General features: G+C 36.7%; 1 protein-coding gene across 1 annotated transcript; it reads right to left on the reverse strand.

Annotated features, from left to right (window-relative positions):
- Positions 1 to 1,212: 1,212 nt before the first annotated feature.
- Positions 1,213 to 9,144, reverse strand: LOC116734139 (sphingosine-1-phosphate phosphatase 1-like). The gene is made up of 3 exons (XM_032585318.1): positions 8,153 to 9,144; positions 4,705 to 4,794; positions 1,213 to 3,360 (listed from the first exon to the last, which is right to left on the reverse strand). Exons 1-3 carry the CDS (start codon positions 8,813 to 8,815, stop codon positions 2,809 to 2,811), a joined length of 1,305 nt encoding a protein of 434 aa, XP_032441209.1. The 5' UTR covers positions 8,816 to 9,144; the 3' UTR covers positions 1,213 to 2,808.
- Between the last annotated feature and the right edge of the window lie 3,478 nt (positions 9,145 to 12,622).

Genomic DNA, 12,622 nt, shown 5'->3' on the forward strand with positions numbered 1-12,622 from the left:
GCATGATTTATTTTTTTTTTTTTAAAGTAATATAAAATATTTGTTGATATCACAGTAAAATAGCACAGTAAAAATATTTTTTATATAACTGCTTACAAAAACTAAAAGAAAAAAATCAATTATAAGAATCCTACTAAAGGGCCCAGCAAGATTGACCAACTTTTATACCAAAAAATACAGTATGTTATTCTAATGAGAGGCACTTCTATAATTGTATCGCTACCTCAAAGAAAATATATAAATAGCCACCTGTGCAATTTTAGAAGAACGTATTCTCATGAAGATTCTCATGCTTAACTTGTGGCTATTGAATATCATCTTTTTCATATAGTAACTTAAATTCTTGCAAATTCATAATTTAACAACAATTATTAATATTCACCTAAATTTCCCAAGATAAAGACAAATTTAAGTGAATATTTTCTTGTAGACATTTCCTTGAGGTAGGTAGTAACTAGCATTTACTCAGTCACATTAAGACAAAAAAATATATACTTTTTAAGAGTAATTTTACTAAACTTTACTTTATACTTAGGTAAGTATTAAATCTTACTTGAGTAAAGATTCTGGATGCTCTGCCAACTGTGAGAAACTTTGCTGAATGAAGAAAAAACAAAAAATATAAGATACACCTACAGCTTAAGTTAAACATTGACAAGTCCTTTACAATGTTCTAACATATGTAATATGGTTGTAAGTATGTCATAGTTTGTTTAAGAAAAAACAGACTTGGAAAAGTATTTCTCTGTCTGAATTTGTTAATGAATAATTATATTTTTGTATATATTTTTTAAAACTTCTTTCTTTAAAATAGTAGAATTTGTACACAGCTACATTTCTGGCTGATGATACATTTTTAGATATTAAATCAGATATTTACCTTACCTTAAGGACATGTTCTCTTATCTTTTCCATTTTTAATAGGAAAAACAAACAGAAGCTTCTACACACAGTGCGACGCAAAATTTATACTACATTAAAAAAATCTTATATTTCTTTATGTAGGATTATTTTCCCCACTGAACAAATGCTCAAATTAGAAATTGGATTTTCCAAAACGTTCTATGCCACTGCAATAAACTTGATTTAATTTTATAACTCTTTCCTCATTTCAAGAGAGCTCGTAATGATGGTTGGGTATTTTTTTGGTGCCTACAGATAGTAATTTAGCCCCAAATAAGAGCACATATGAACATACATGACCCAAAAACAAACAAACAAAAGAAACATTTATTTTTATTTCATTGTTTCCGGGTTAATGTGCATTGTTCTGGTATAAACAGAAAGAGTCGATGATGGAAAAACATCTATATACGAAAAGGAATATATTGGTTTTAATACCAGAATTAACCTATTCTACAACAAAATACAAACAGTAATATCAACGGCAAAAGTAGAGTCAAAGTTGTCATATATTGCAGTTTATAAATGTCAAATGAGATGCCTTTGGAAACCAAAACAATAAATAAGAGACAATTTTACAGATTACTTGTTTCGAAAGCAAAAATTCAGGTAATTTATCAAAAATATGTTTATTTCTTCAAATAATTATTTCTGAGTGTACTTATATTTGGGCTAAATAATCAGTAGAAAAATCATTGAAGTCAAAAACCAATAAAGGTCCCTGATGCATGAGCACTTAAATACTTTTAAAATTCACTTAAAACACTGTAGCAAATTAGACCTGCCACAATCTCTCCTGTGGTTTGAATTATTTTGAAAATATGGATCTCTAAAAGAATACAGATGTATATTTTAACAACCTTTGGAAATGTGAAAAAGGATCTTCAACAGTGAACTCAAAACAGTTATAATACATTTGAAAAGTGTATTTGTATAGGCCCGTTTGAAATCTAAACCCCTTGACAATATGGAAATCTTTAAAAGACCGTGATATTGTTTTTGATATAATAAAACAGAGGCTAACCATGTTAATAGATAGCAATAGTTGTTTTTACTATTGTCTTAAACTGAATGTTTTCTTTGCTCAGATATTTAAAAGTTAGTAACTTTTAAAGTTAGTAACTTTAGGACATGTTCTCTTATCTTTTCCATTTTTAATAGGAAAAACAAATAGAAGCTTCTACACACAGTGTAGAAGTTACTAGTACCACTAAATCTGGTTGGATTTAGTGCAGAATACTTCACTTTCTTTCACTTACAGTGCACTCTGCATTTACTGGCATAAAAGTCAGTTAGCTATTCGGCAGAATGGAAAAGACGAGAGAGAGATGTTTGTCAATAATAATGGTGAAAGATGTGAATTTAAAAAGAAAGATAAAAGAAAAGATATGAGTAAAAACATATAAACATAAACATATCTTGAAACACATTTCTTCTATACTTTAAAATTATTATTTAAAAAATAAAACAGAATTGGGATTTGCCATTGTTTCTGTAGGTCAATGTCATAGATGAAGGTAAATCAGGTTTCTCCTTTTAATTAGAAATGCATCACTAACTAAAAAAAAAAAGAGAGATTGCGCATCTTTAAAAAAATAAACTAGTGCTTCAGTGGGCCACATGTATTTAAATATAGATTCTTAGGACAAAAGGAAGATTTATTTTTAATTTATTGTTGGGGTTTACTGTGTTTTTTTTTTTTTAGATTTTCTTTGGCTGAGACAACACTTGATATAATTACATCCTTTTGTGGTTTTCTGGTTGGATTTATTTACCCAAATATCAGTTTCATCCTTTAACTATGCTTCGGTTGCTCCGGAAACAACTTGCATTCTGCCTGAACGAGCAGCATGTTCCCAAATGGTATCGTCCGTCAAAATGTCCAAACAGTTTGAACAGAAAAACCTAGGCAAGGTTTAAGATCCAGAAGAGGACAGGCACAAAGCAGACACAAATAAAACCTACAACACTGTAGACGATGTAACGGTACGGCAGCTCTACTTTCATCTGCTGCCTCGCCTGCCTCACGTCGTCCGACGGCAGCCCGAAAAGTCGGCACAAGAACGGGATAGTCACTGCTTTCATGGCCATTCTGGTGGCGAGGAGGACGGCAACGCCGATGACGAAGCGCAGCACGGAGCGTAACACCAGACCCGTGGTGATCGGCGGCAGAGTTAGCGGCAGTGAGGACAGGGGAGGATCCTGCAGCAGACCCAGCTGGTAGTTCACATGTGAAGCCAGGGCAGCGCCGGCCCCGGTGCCGAGAGCCTGAGCGGTGTCGCCACGAGAGGTGCTCCACGAATCCAAAGAGAAAGCTACGAGTCCCAGGCTCACATGTGACAAGATGATGACGAGAGGAGCGTAGTGGTCAGTCATGTAGTAGTTGTCGATCTTCTCCAAGGTCGGCTGGAAGAAGGCGAGAACCAGAAGGCTGTACAGGAAGCCAGTGATCACTTCCTGCAAAACAGACAAAAAAAAAAAAGAACAAGTCAGTCAAAACTGCAAGCGTTAGCTCAGCATCCTGAAAAATCACAAAAGAAACAATGATGCTTTCCGCCCTGAAGGAGGCGCTATGTTCCCTTGTTATTTCAGCATAGGTAGTAAAAAGTTCTAGGGAAAAAAAATCAGGTGATGTGCTGATGGTTTAACCTGTTTTACTATTGAACAATGCAGAAGATAACCATTATATCTACAAATCAGCTGCCAGGTTGCAGGTTGTGAGGTCACACCACTGGACCCAACATTATCTACGGGCTTTAATATGTTTATAATCATGTTCTGTGCAATACAGTGTTATCAAGCACTAAACACTGATAAAGTTCAAACATATATAAAACTAATAACGCTGCAGTTTGTCAGCAGATCACTAACCACAGCATTACACTTCTTTCAAAAAAAAGGAAAATAATTCACTTTCCATTTTCTTTTAATTATAAATTTAGAAACCACTGATGATTTAGTTTGCTTTTTTCATCATACCAATATGATGTGCTTCAGTTACTGTTACAGATGCAGTTGATATAGTTTTTGTTGAATATTACAATAACATATTAGGTGTGATTTGCTATGCTACTAGCGTAACCAACTCAGTCACTAAAATCCATGTCAGGCTAGGGTATTAAAGGCAGTAAACTCCATAAAACTGGATAAACCAACTACTGGTAGGCAGAGGGAATGCATGAAACTTGATATATCATAACTTACCAGATACTGCACCCAAGCAGTCCTTTGTGATTGTATACAGTACCTATTAATATGCAAATGATCACTACAGACTTGATATATTCTGCAGCTCTAACTTAAACCCAAACTAAAAAGATAAACTGGAGGTCTGTGTGAGGATTCCTTATAGCTTGTGCAAAGCAAAAAGATAACAAGGAGCTGTAACAACTGAAGTAAAGTTTTTTTTGCATGAATGCTTGCCATTCCTGGAGGCTTTATCCTGCTTCCACAAACAAAGCTTAAGTCAAGGCAAAACCCTCTCAATTTAACCCTGATTTCATATTTGAGCAATTTTCCCAAGAGTGTGATATATTTAAAATAAAAGGAAAGAATTCAACTGGGTCATTCATGACAGCTGAAACCGATTTAACTTTTCCAGACGATAGTCATAACACAGATTATATTTCTATCATTTACAACCAGCTCATGAGTAGAGACCACAGACGTTCAAGCCCACACTTATAATGCATCTTTAAGAACTGGGACTTCAGTATAAGTAGCTGATGGGAGACATCAGCTACTTATATAGGCATGTCAGGAATCAGTTTCATTTTAATTAAATTATTTTAATCACCTTACCAGAACAGAGTGCATGCCCATGTAGACTCGGCTAACACAGACCAGGAGGCTCCAGCTGAGAGCCACAGAGAATCCAAACAGGAAGGTGTACTGCAGAGGAGAGCACACACAGGTTAAAACAGCGCGTTATTAAACAGGTAATCCCATAGAAACGCAAGTATTGTGACTGTGGTTTTTGCTATCAGGGTTTCTCCTGACGAGTCACAGCAATGCGCTGAAGGACAGCAGCAATGATAACAGGACACTGATAGCAGAATGGAAATTTTTATGCATTGCCATATGGTCATCCTGTCGTCCTTGGCATCTTCTAAAAACTCTGAATATTTGGCTCATTTCTGTCAAGGTAAGAAACTAAGCAGAGGTCACTGTGTGAGGAGGGATGTCCGCAGTGCATTCAGTCAAATGAGCGATGTCAGCATTCTAACAGTGACACCTAGTCACAAGTCATCACTTCTTTAAGAAAGTTCTGCGTAAAGATAAAGGTTATGGCATTTAGCAACAGTCTGACAGCAATTTGAGATAAAGTTCAGAGAGACGCACTGCTCAATTCTTGAGGCATAGATAGTGTTTGAGTCATTAAGATCAAATGTTATTTAAATGTCAGAGAACTACCTTAAAAAAAGTGTCATATAGGCAGCACTAGGGTGGATTACAAGGTGGCAGAGTGTGTGTGTTTGGTGCAGGGATTCATACATTTGTGTTGGTACACAGGTTTGCAATGTCTCTTTGTCACGATGAGAGGTGAGAAACACTGCTGACAGGTTGCGATTCAGATTTACATCATGATTTGAAATTTATATTGAAGATTTGTTGCAACAGCTGTAGGAGTTCACCCTACAATCGGTGGATCGCCGGTTCGATTCCCGCTCTGCCAACCCTCGTCATTTGTTTCCTTGGGCAAGACACGTCACCCGCCGTGCCTGCTGCAGACCATCTCAATTTGATTTAAAGGACATCATAAAAAATAATTAATTATTCTTATAATTATGCAAAAAATACCAGTTGAACTGAAAACAAACAAAAAAAATGTTGTGTTTTTCAAGCTAATTCAGAGTTGAAGACACATTTCTATAGAAAGAAGAAAAATAAACATTTTAAATCGCTACAGAGAAATAGTAATGATGAGATCAGAAGTTTCTAGTTATTTTCTCAGCTCTGTGATATGACAGATTTGAGTCTTTGTCTTAGCAAAATAAAATAAAATAAAAACTTATAACAGCTGCTTAATAAAAGATCTGAATCATTTTGCCTATAAATTCACATTTGGTCATGGAATGGACATTAGTGAGTACTGATCTTATTTCTTGAAGATCTATCGCGCTTTCAGTGGAATATTTTACTCACTTCATAAATTAAGTGCCAGGTGTCAGCAGTGTTTGTTTCTCTTTACAGCTTTAAAATCCGCTGTCTTTGTTTTTTGGTTCCTTAGCTCGTTTGTCATGTCCACACCAAACACTTGAAAGCAGAGAAAGTTCAACCAGGTCAGCTGCGTCTGGTTAGTTCAAAGCCCGTCAACAGATTCCTCAACTATAAAACCTTGAATTCAGGCCCTGAAAGTTTTCTTCCTACTGATGACCTTGTGCTTTGTCTCCCGGCATGTGTTTTCTGCGTCTACACCACAAAAAACAGCACAATTTTCCAGTGTGTTTGCTTCTCTTCCCCCAAACTTCCCTTTTATGTCACTTCCCACTGAACTCCAACAGCTTCTGCCTTCGCCTATCTCCTGCGTGGGTGATCTTTACACTTGTCAGGAGGTTTTATCAGCATGATTGTGCATGTCAGCAAATAATTTAGCAAGAAACCACAAAGGGGAAATGGTAAAGCACATGTTTTGAGACGGTTCTCAAATAGTTTTCATATTGGAAAATATACCCAATATATGTCAGGCTGTATAGAACAAGCTTAAACAAATAGGTAAGCATTAATAAAAAGAAGAGGTGTGTCTGATATTCTGGGCAATCTGTTTCTAAGAAGCATGCCTACACAGATCAAACCTTTCTCTCATTTATTATCAATATGCAAAAATTTACTTTCATCCATCCATTCATCCATTTCCTAAACACTTTTTTCCTTACACCCCAAGCAAGTCATCAGTTCATCGCAGGGCTAAAAATGTACTTATTGTGTAGAATTATTAAATAGGACAGTTCCTTTCTTTGAGCACTGCTATTGTTTGAATTGTTATGAAAACTTCAACAGAATCATGGCCGGATTAACTGGTCATGAGTTTCAATTGCAGGAAATGACGAAATGTTCTCTTCCTGCCAGTCACATTGACTAGAATGTAGTGAAGTGAGTTTAAATAACAAGCACTCAAACAACCTGTTGGTCGGCCTCAACAGGCCAGGATTAGCTTCTTATACACATGAGAGAGATTTCAATTTTTCTTCATCTTTAGCTTCTTCTCCACAGCTACTGGTATTCTTTATGACTGAAAACAGAAGATAATCTGGGATTAGCTGCTTTCTGTTCATTTTGATCAGATAACCCTGCTGGGACATCCTGAAGAGCAAATATGCTGCATCCTGTAATATATATATATTTTTTAATACACCAAGAAATCTTTTGAGATTTCTTCTTAAGCATGTCTCCTTAATTCTTAGAAGAACATTCAATACCAATAGAAATAAACTGGCATATAGATACACTGACAAAAGACAACAAATGTAAAAAATTATATTTCTAGGACCGTTTGTAGCATTTCAGCATTAATGAACATGGCAACCTTTATGAAAGAAATTACAAGATCCTCCCCATTTATACACAAAGCATATCTAGCCTTTGCCTGATTTCTCCTAAAGTGAAAGTCAAATGCATTAAACTAAGTACATGATGTTGGTTGATACACTTATAGATCAAAAATGGGGGAAAAAAAAGTTCTTGCTTTGAAGCATTTAGCTAATACAATAAAAGGTTTTTCTGTATTTTCCCCCACCAGCCACTGATCAACAGAAAACTGGGATACCCACATCTCCAGGCAAACTAATGTTAAATCTCTATTTGTGACATAAATGTTAATAGTGAACAGTAGATAATTATTTTGTGTTCAGTCTGCAAGCAATTCTAAAAATTGCGTTTCAAAAACTATATTCCAATGTAAAAAGTCTGGAATCTAAAGAAAAAGCAAAGCAAGTTGAGAAGTCAGAACCTAATAAGTGAGGATATTTCTGTGATAAAAGAGGAACTGATCCCTGACCTGATTATTCAGCTGAAGGTTTTAGACAAAAAACAAACCTTCAGCAATTTAAACTAAACCAAGAGGCCAGTGAACCTTTTAGTGGCCCTTGGGGGTCTGCAGGTTCCATGATGCTTTTCTGGCATGTCTGCAGTCAAACTGCAGCTGTTCTCATCTGGACATGAATGTCATTAGACACCATCCTTTCCCTGAAGCATCTGCTATCTCTGATAATATCCTCACCCTGCTTCTGAAACAAATGGACATACTGACCTCCCACCGTCCATAGGTCAGCATGAAAAGACAGAAAGGTATGGCTGTCCCCGTCATGGCGTGCGTGGATGGCATGCTGTACTCTGAGTTGTAGAAGACCTCCACTTTGACCACGGGAGGGGAGGCCGGTCGGGACCAGCGGATCATGTCCTTGGTAGACTGTCCCACGAACAGGTTCCAGGCCCAGACTACGATGAGCCTCCTGCTGACCAGTGCGTCGATGTTCCAGAAGAGGAAGGGAAAGAAGACGATGAAGAACATCTCGTTGCCAAGCTCTGTCCCGAAGGTGAACAGGTAGAAGAGGAACTTGTTGTGGATCAGGAACTCCTGACCCACATCCCCGGTCAATGAGTTCCTCCGGAGGGGCTTCGCTCTGACAGTCTCTGCCGCTGTTGGACCATCGGGCCTGGCCGCGTCCTCCTCCTGCTTCCCGTTAACCTGAGCTAAGGCGGCATCCCCGTTCCCCACATCTTCATCCGAGCTCTGCTGGACCCTCTGCCTGAGTCCCGGACAGTCCGGGTCCGGCTGCCCGCTGTCCGGCTGGGTCCGCTTCTCCGGAAATGTCCCTTTAACGCCGCAGAAATTTTGAAACCTGGCGACATGGATGGGGTCTTGGAGATAATTACAAATCTCTACAAACTTATTTACAGCAACGCTTGCCATGTCTATAAATACGTATCCTTCGTTACACAAAACCGTTTGTTTTCAGTTGTAATTCATCACCGGGAAAGCTAACTATGGTCGGGTCATTTCCTTTAAAAAAAAACAAAACAAAAACGCTCTGAACAGGAAGACCGGTGCAGAAGACCTCTCTTAAGTCCTGCTTACGGCATTTAAAATACCGACTTTGTTAGGTGGCGTGGTCCTATTAGAGACAGCGGCATCCAAAGTCCGTAACAGTTAACCATTAGTTTACAGGGCGATGCGTTCATAGATACAAATTGCGTCAGACCGCTGGGACCGTTTATTCTCCTCTTCCTCTTCTTCTTCTTCTTCTTGGATTTACTGGCGGTTGGCAACAAACTTTTAGTAGCATTACCGCCACTTACTGGTATGGAGACCAGACAAAAAAACAAACCTTTTTTTTTTTTTTACTGGTATGGAGACCAGTAACTGGCGGTTCGTGATGGTCTATCTATCTATATATCTATATACAGAATATATATATATATATATATATATATATATATATATATATATATATATATATATATATATATATATATATATATATATATATATATATATATATATAATTCTACCAAAAATAAATAAATAAATCCTACCTATACATATAAATATATATATAGTCACACACAAATATATACATACTTATACATAACTTTGTATTCCACCCATCTATATCATACACACATTCACAACCACACCTACTATAATCAAATTCTATGAAATAATTTAGTTTTCTGTAAAAATCGAATAACTATTTGCATATGTTTACTCCCCAAATTCCAGTGACGTGCGGTGAGGTTCATAGCTGGTGAGGCACTGACTTAATCATATTCAGATGTACAAATATAGACCCCCTGCATGTTATTGTTTACGTAAGGAAATTTCGCGCATGTGGACAACGCTGGAGGGCAAAAAGACTATTTCCGTTCACTCAATCAAACTTGGACATGTAGATATTATTCATTTCGTGCTGTGCTCCACAGCGAAGGGAAAAACCGTTAAAGTACAACTCAAAACCACGTCTTTTGTCGCTCTCGGTATCAGCGCAGCTACGCGCAGACTCGTTGCCATAGCAACTGACAACAACGCCACAATAAAAAACACTCAAATATTTCCCACGCAAAAAGCAGAACATTCAATCTGTTGCAGTAGTATTGTTTTAGTATTATTTTGCGATTATTAATTAATTGCTGTGGTAAGAGGAGAAAACTATAAATATATCGCTGCACTTGACCTTGTTGTATGGCTAGCTCCATGGCTAGCTCGCTTACAGTATCTTACTCTGCAGTTGTGGAGTCACAATGTCTGGGATCATGAGCGCCCCCTGCCATGAGGCAAGAGAACTGCCTGCCTCACCTCGTTTCTGATCGCTCTTCAGCACATGAAAGACGTTACGCACACAATTGGTGACAAAAAAAATAACACTGTACATTATATACATAAGCTAAATTATGGAAAATCAGCTCATACATTAAATGTTTTTTAGCCATTTTATTGGCGATGTACAGACAGGAGGAACATGCTCTCAGAATGGCAGCCAGTGCAGTTAGCGAGAAGTTGCGCAATCCCAGGTGAGGCTCAGCTCGCTGCTGCCTCACCAGCTTCGCTTCCGAGCATTTGAATGGGAAAATGCAGAAATTCAGCGATTTTGAAGAAAAAATAATCTGAACTTTTTTAAATTAAATGAAAAATAGGTATAGTACAAACCACAGGGTGAAAATAGCAATATAAATGATTTTATCATTATTATTTTTCCATGATTACAGGTGAGGCAGAGCCTCACCTGCCTCCCCTGACCGCACGTCACTGCCAAATTCTTCCTCAAAATTTCTAATAAATTAACCTTTTCCCTAATACATTCACACTCACTCCTCATATATCTTCTCGCTCTTTCGTATTTATGACATTCTAATATAACATGTTCTATTGTTTCATATTTTCCACAGTAATCACATCTGCCAGTAGTATGCTTTTGAATTTTAAAAAGTGTATAATTAAGTCCTGTATGTCTAAATCTCAACCTTGTTATCACTCTTTCCTCCTTCCTATTTCTTCTTCCATTTCTACTTTCTCTTACTATCTTTTGAATTTTATAAAACCATCTTCATATTTTTTCTTCATCCCACCTTTTTTTTTGCCTTTTTTTTGTCAGTTTTTTTTAAACAATATATTATATATATTCCTTTATTTAATCAGGTAAACCCCGTTGAGATCTAGATCTCATTTTCAAGAGGGACCTGAGCAAAACATTTGCAATACATAGCAACCTGGTTACAAGATAAAAACAATTAATACATATGCACAAGTATAAAACAATAAAACAATTTTAAAACAATGACACTTTCCCTCAATACTCTTGTAAAACAATACTCTTTCCCTCAGATTTACTCGTTTTAACTGTAAAACTAATAGGATTTTGAATTGCCCCCTGCCATTTTATCTGCCCTCCCGTTTCCTTCTACTCCAATAGTTATGCTCCTCTTCTTTTTCTGGCGTTACTTTCTGTTGTTCACTCTCCAAAATGTATAAGCACCGCCTCCTACTGGACGTATACCATATTACACACAGTGGATACGAGATATAAAAATGTCCTGTACTCAATGTAAAGACATTATCTTTGTTTGTTTGTTTTTTTTTTCTTTGTTGCAGTAATGTTTCATTTATACGGGAAGAAAGCCTGATGATTTACTCTTAAAGGGGCAATATGATTTGTTTTACAGCAGCGTAGTGCCATTTTATAGCACAATCAGACAAATATGTTACTTTCAGTTGTCATAAAAATCTTCTATATATCAAACATAAATTTGACTTCGCATTTTGACACTATAAAATTGGGCTGTGTTTCTCTAAGAAGCTCTATTTCCAACACTGCGCCTTCCAACACTGCGCCTTCTGCATCTCATCACAACTTTGCAACTCTGTTATGCCTTTTACAACTTTTCTTACCAGCGCTGAACTATTTATCAAAACTGATAAATAGTTTTGTATAAGTTCAGCACCATATCTCAATTCATGTGGGTCAAATTAGGGCCTGTGTCCACACATAGTGAGATTTATCAGAGACGACCTCTAATATTTTGAAAACTGAGAAAACGGAATGTTCTGCACTCAGCCCTGACGTTACAATCATTGAATATTCACTCAAACAGCATGCTTGAGTGGCCAAAACAACCACACTGAATTGCTGAATGGAATACCATCCCACAACAGTATGTAACCACACCAGTGTTTAGTTGTGGCTGTGTATAGTTCTCTCACACACTGTCTCTGTTTGTTTAATTATTAAAGTGTTCATTTAACAAATATGTGTTGCTTGTTTAAACTTCAGTGTTCCAAAAAAAAAAAAGGCTCCAAACAATGGAAATACAGCCTAAGATTGCTTAGGACTGGGACAGAAGATTTGGCAAGTTTTTTATGGGTGCAGTTCATATATTACTCTACTTCAAAATAACCTCAAAGAAGTGATCTCCTTAAATGGAAACATTTAAGAAACCTACCTAGGAATAAGATGTAGTATTTATTTATTTCCTTGCATTTTGAGTTACCACCAAAAGAAAGAAGAAAAGAAAAAAAAACGTTTAACATGTCAATGTTGCTTGCCTGAATAATGCAAAACATAAAGATGAATATATCATCTATATTATTTGTATTATTATTGTTAATAGTGTTGTCACAAGCAGTGAATCTCCAAAGTTTTATCACTATCCCCAACAACCAGGTTTTCCAAGCATAACCATCTGAAGCAGGTTGGTTAGTTGGTCAATTGAAGCATGTGGTGTA

The sequence above is a fragment of the Xiphophorus hellerii genome, chromosome 15, assembly GCF_003331165.1.
Source record: "Xiphophorus hellerii strain 12219 chromosome 15, Xiphophorus_hellerii-4.1, whole genome shotgun sequence".
Classification (NCBI taxonomy): domain Eukaryota; kingdom Metazoa; phylum Chordata; class Actinopteri; order Cyprinodontiformes; family Poeciliidae; genus Xiphophorus; species Xiphophorus hellerii.

What these genes read in the sequence shown, in the direction of transcription:
- LOC116734139 (XM_032585318.1), bottom strand. Translation starts at nt 8,815, where the DNA reads ATGGCAAGCGTTGCTGTAAATAAGTTTGTAGAGATTTGTAATTATCTC. An exon ending in TGACCTATGGACGGTGGGAG is followed by an intron (nt 4,795 to 8,152) that starts GTCAGTATGTCC and finishes TCTCCTCTGCAG; the next exon opens with TACACCTTCCTGTTTGGATT. An exon ending in TGGGCATGCACTCTGTTCTG is followed by an intron (nt 3,361 to 4,704) that starts GTAAGGTGATTA and finishes TCTGTTTTGCAG; the next exon opens with GAAGTGATCACTGGCTTCCT.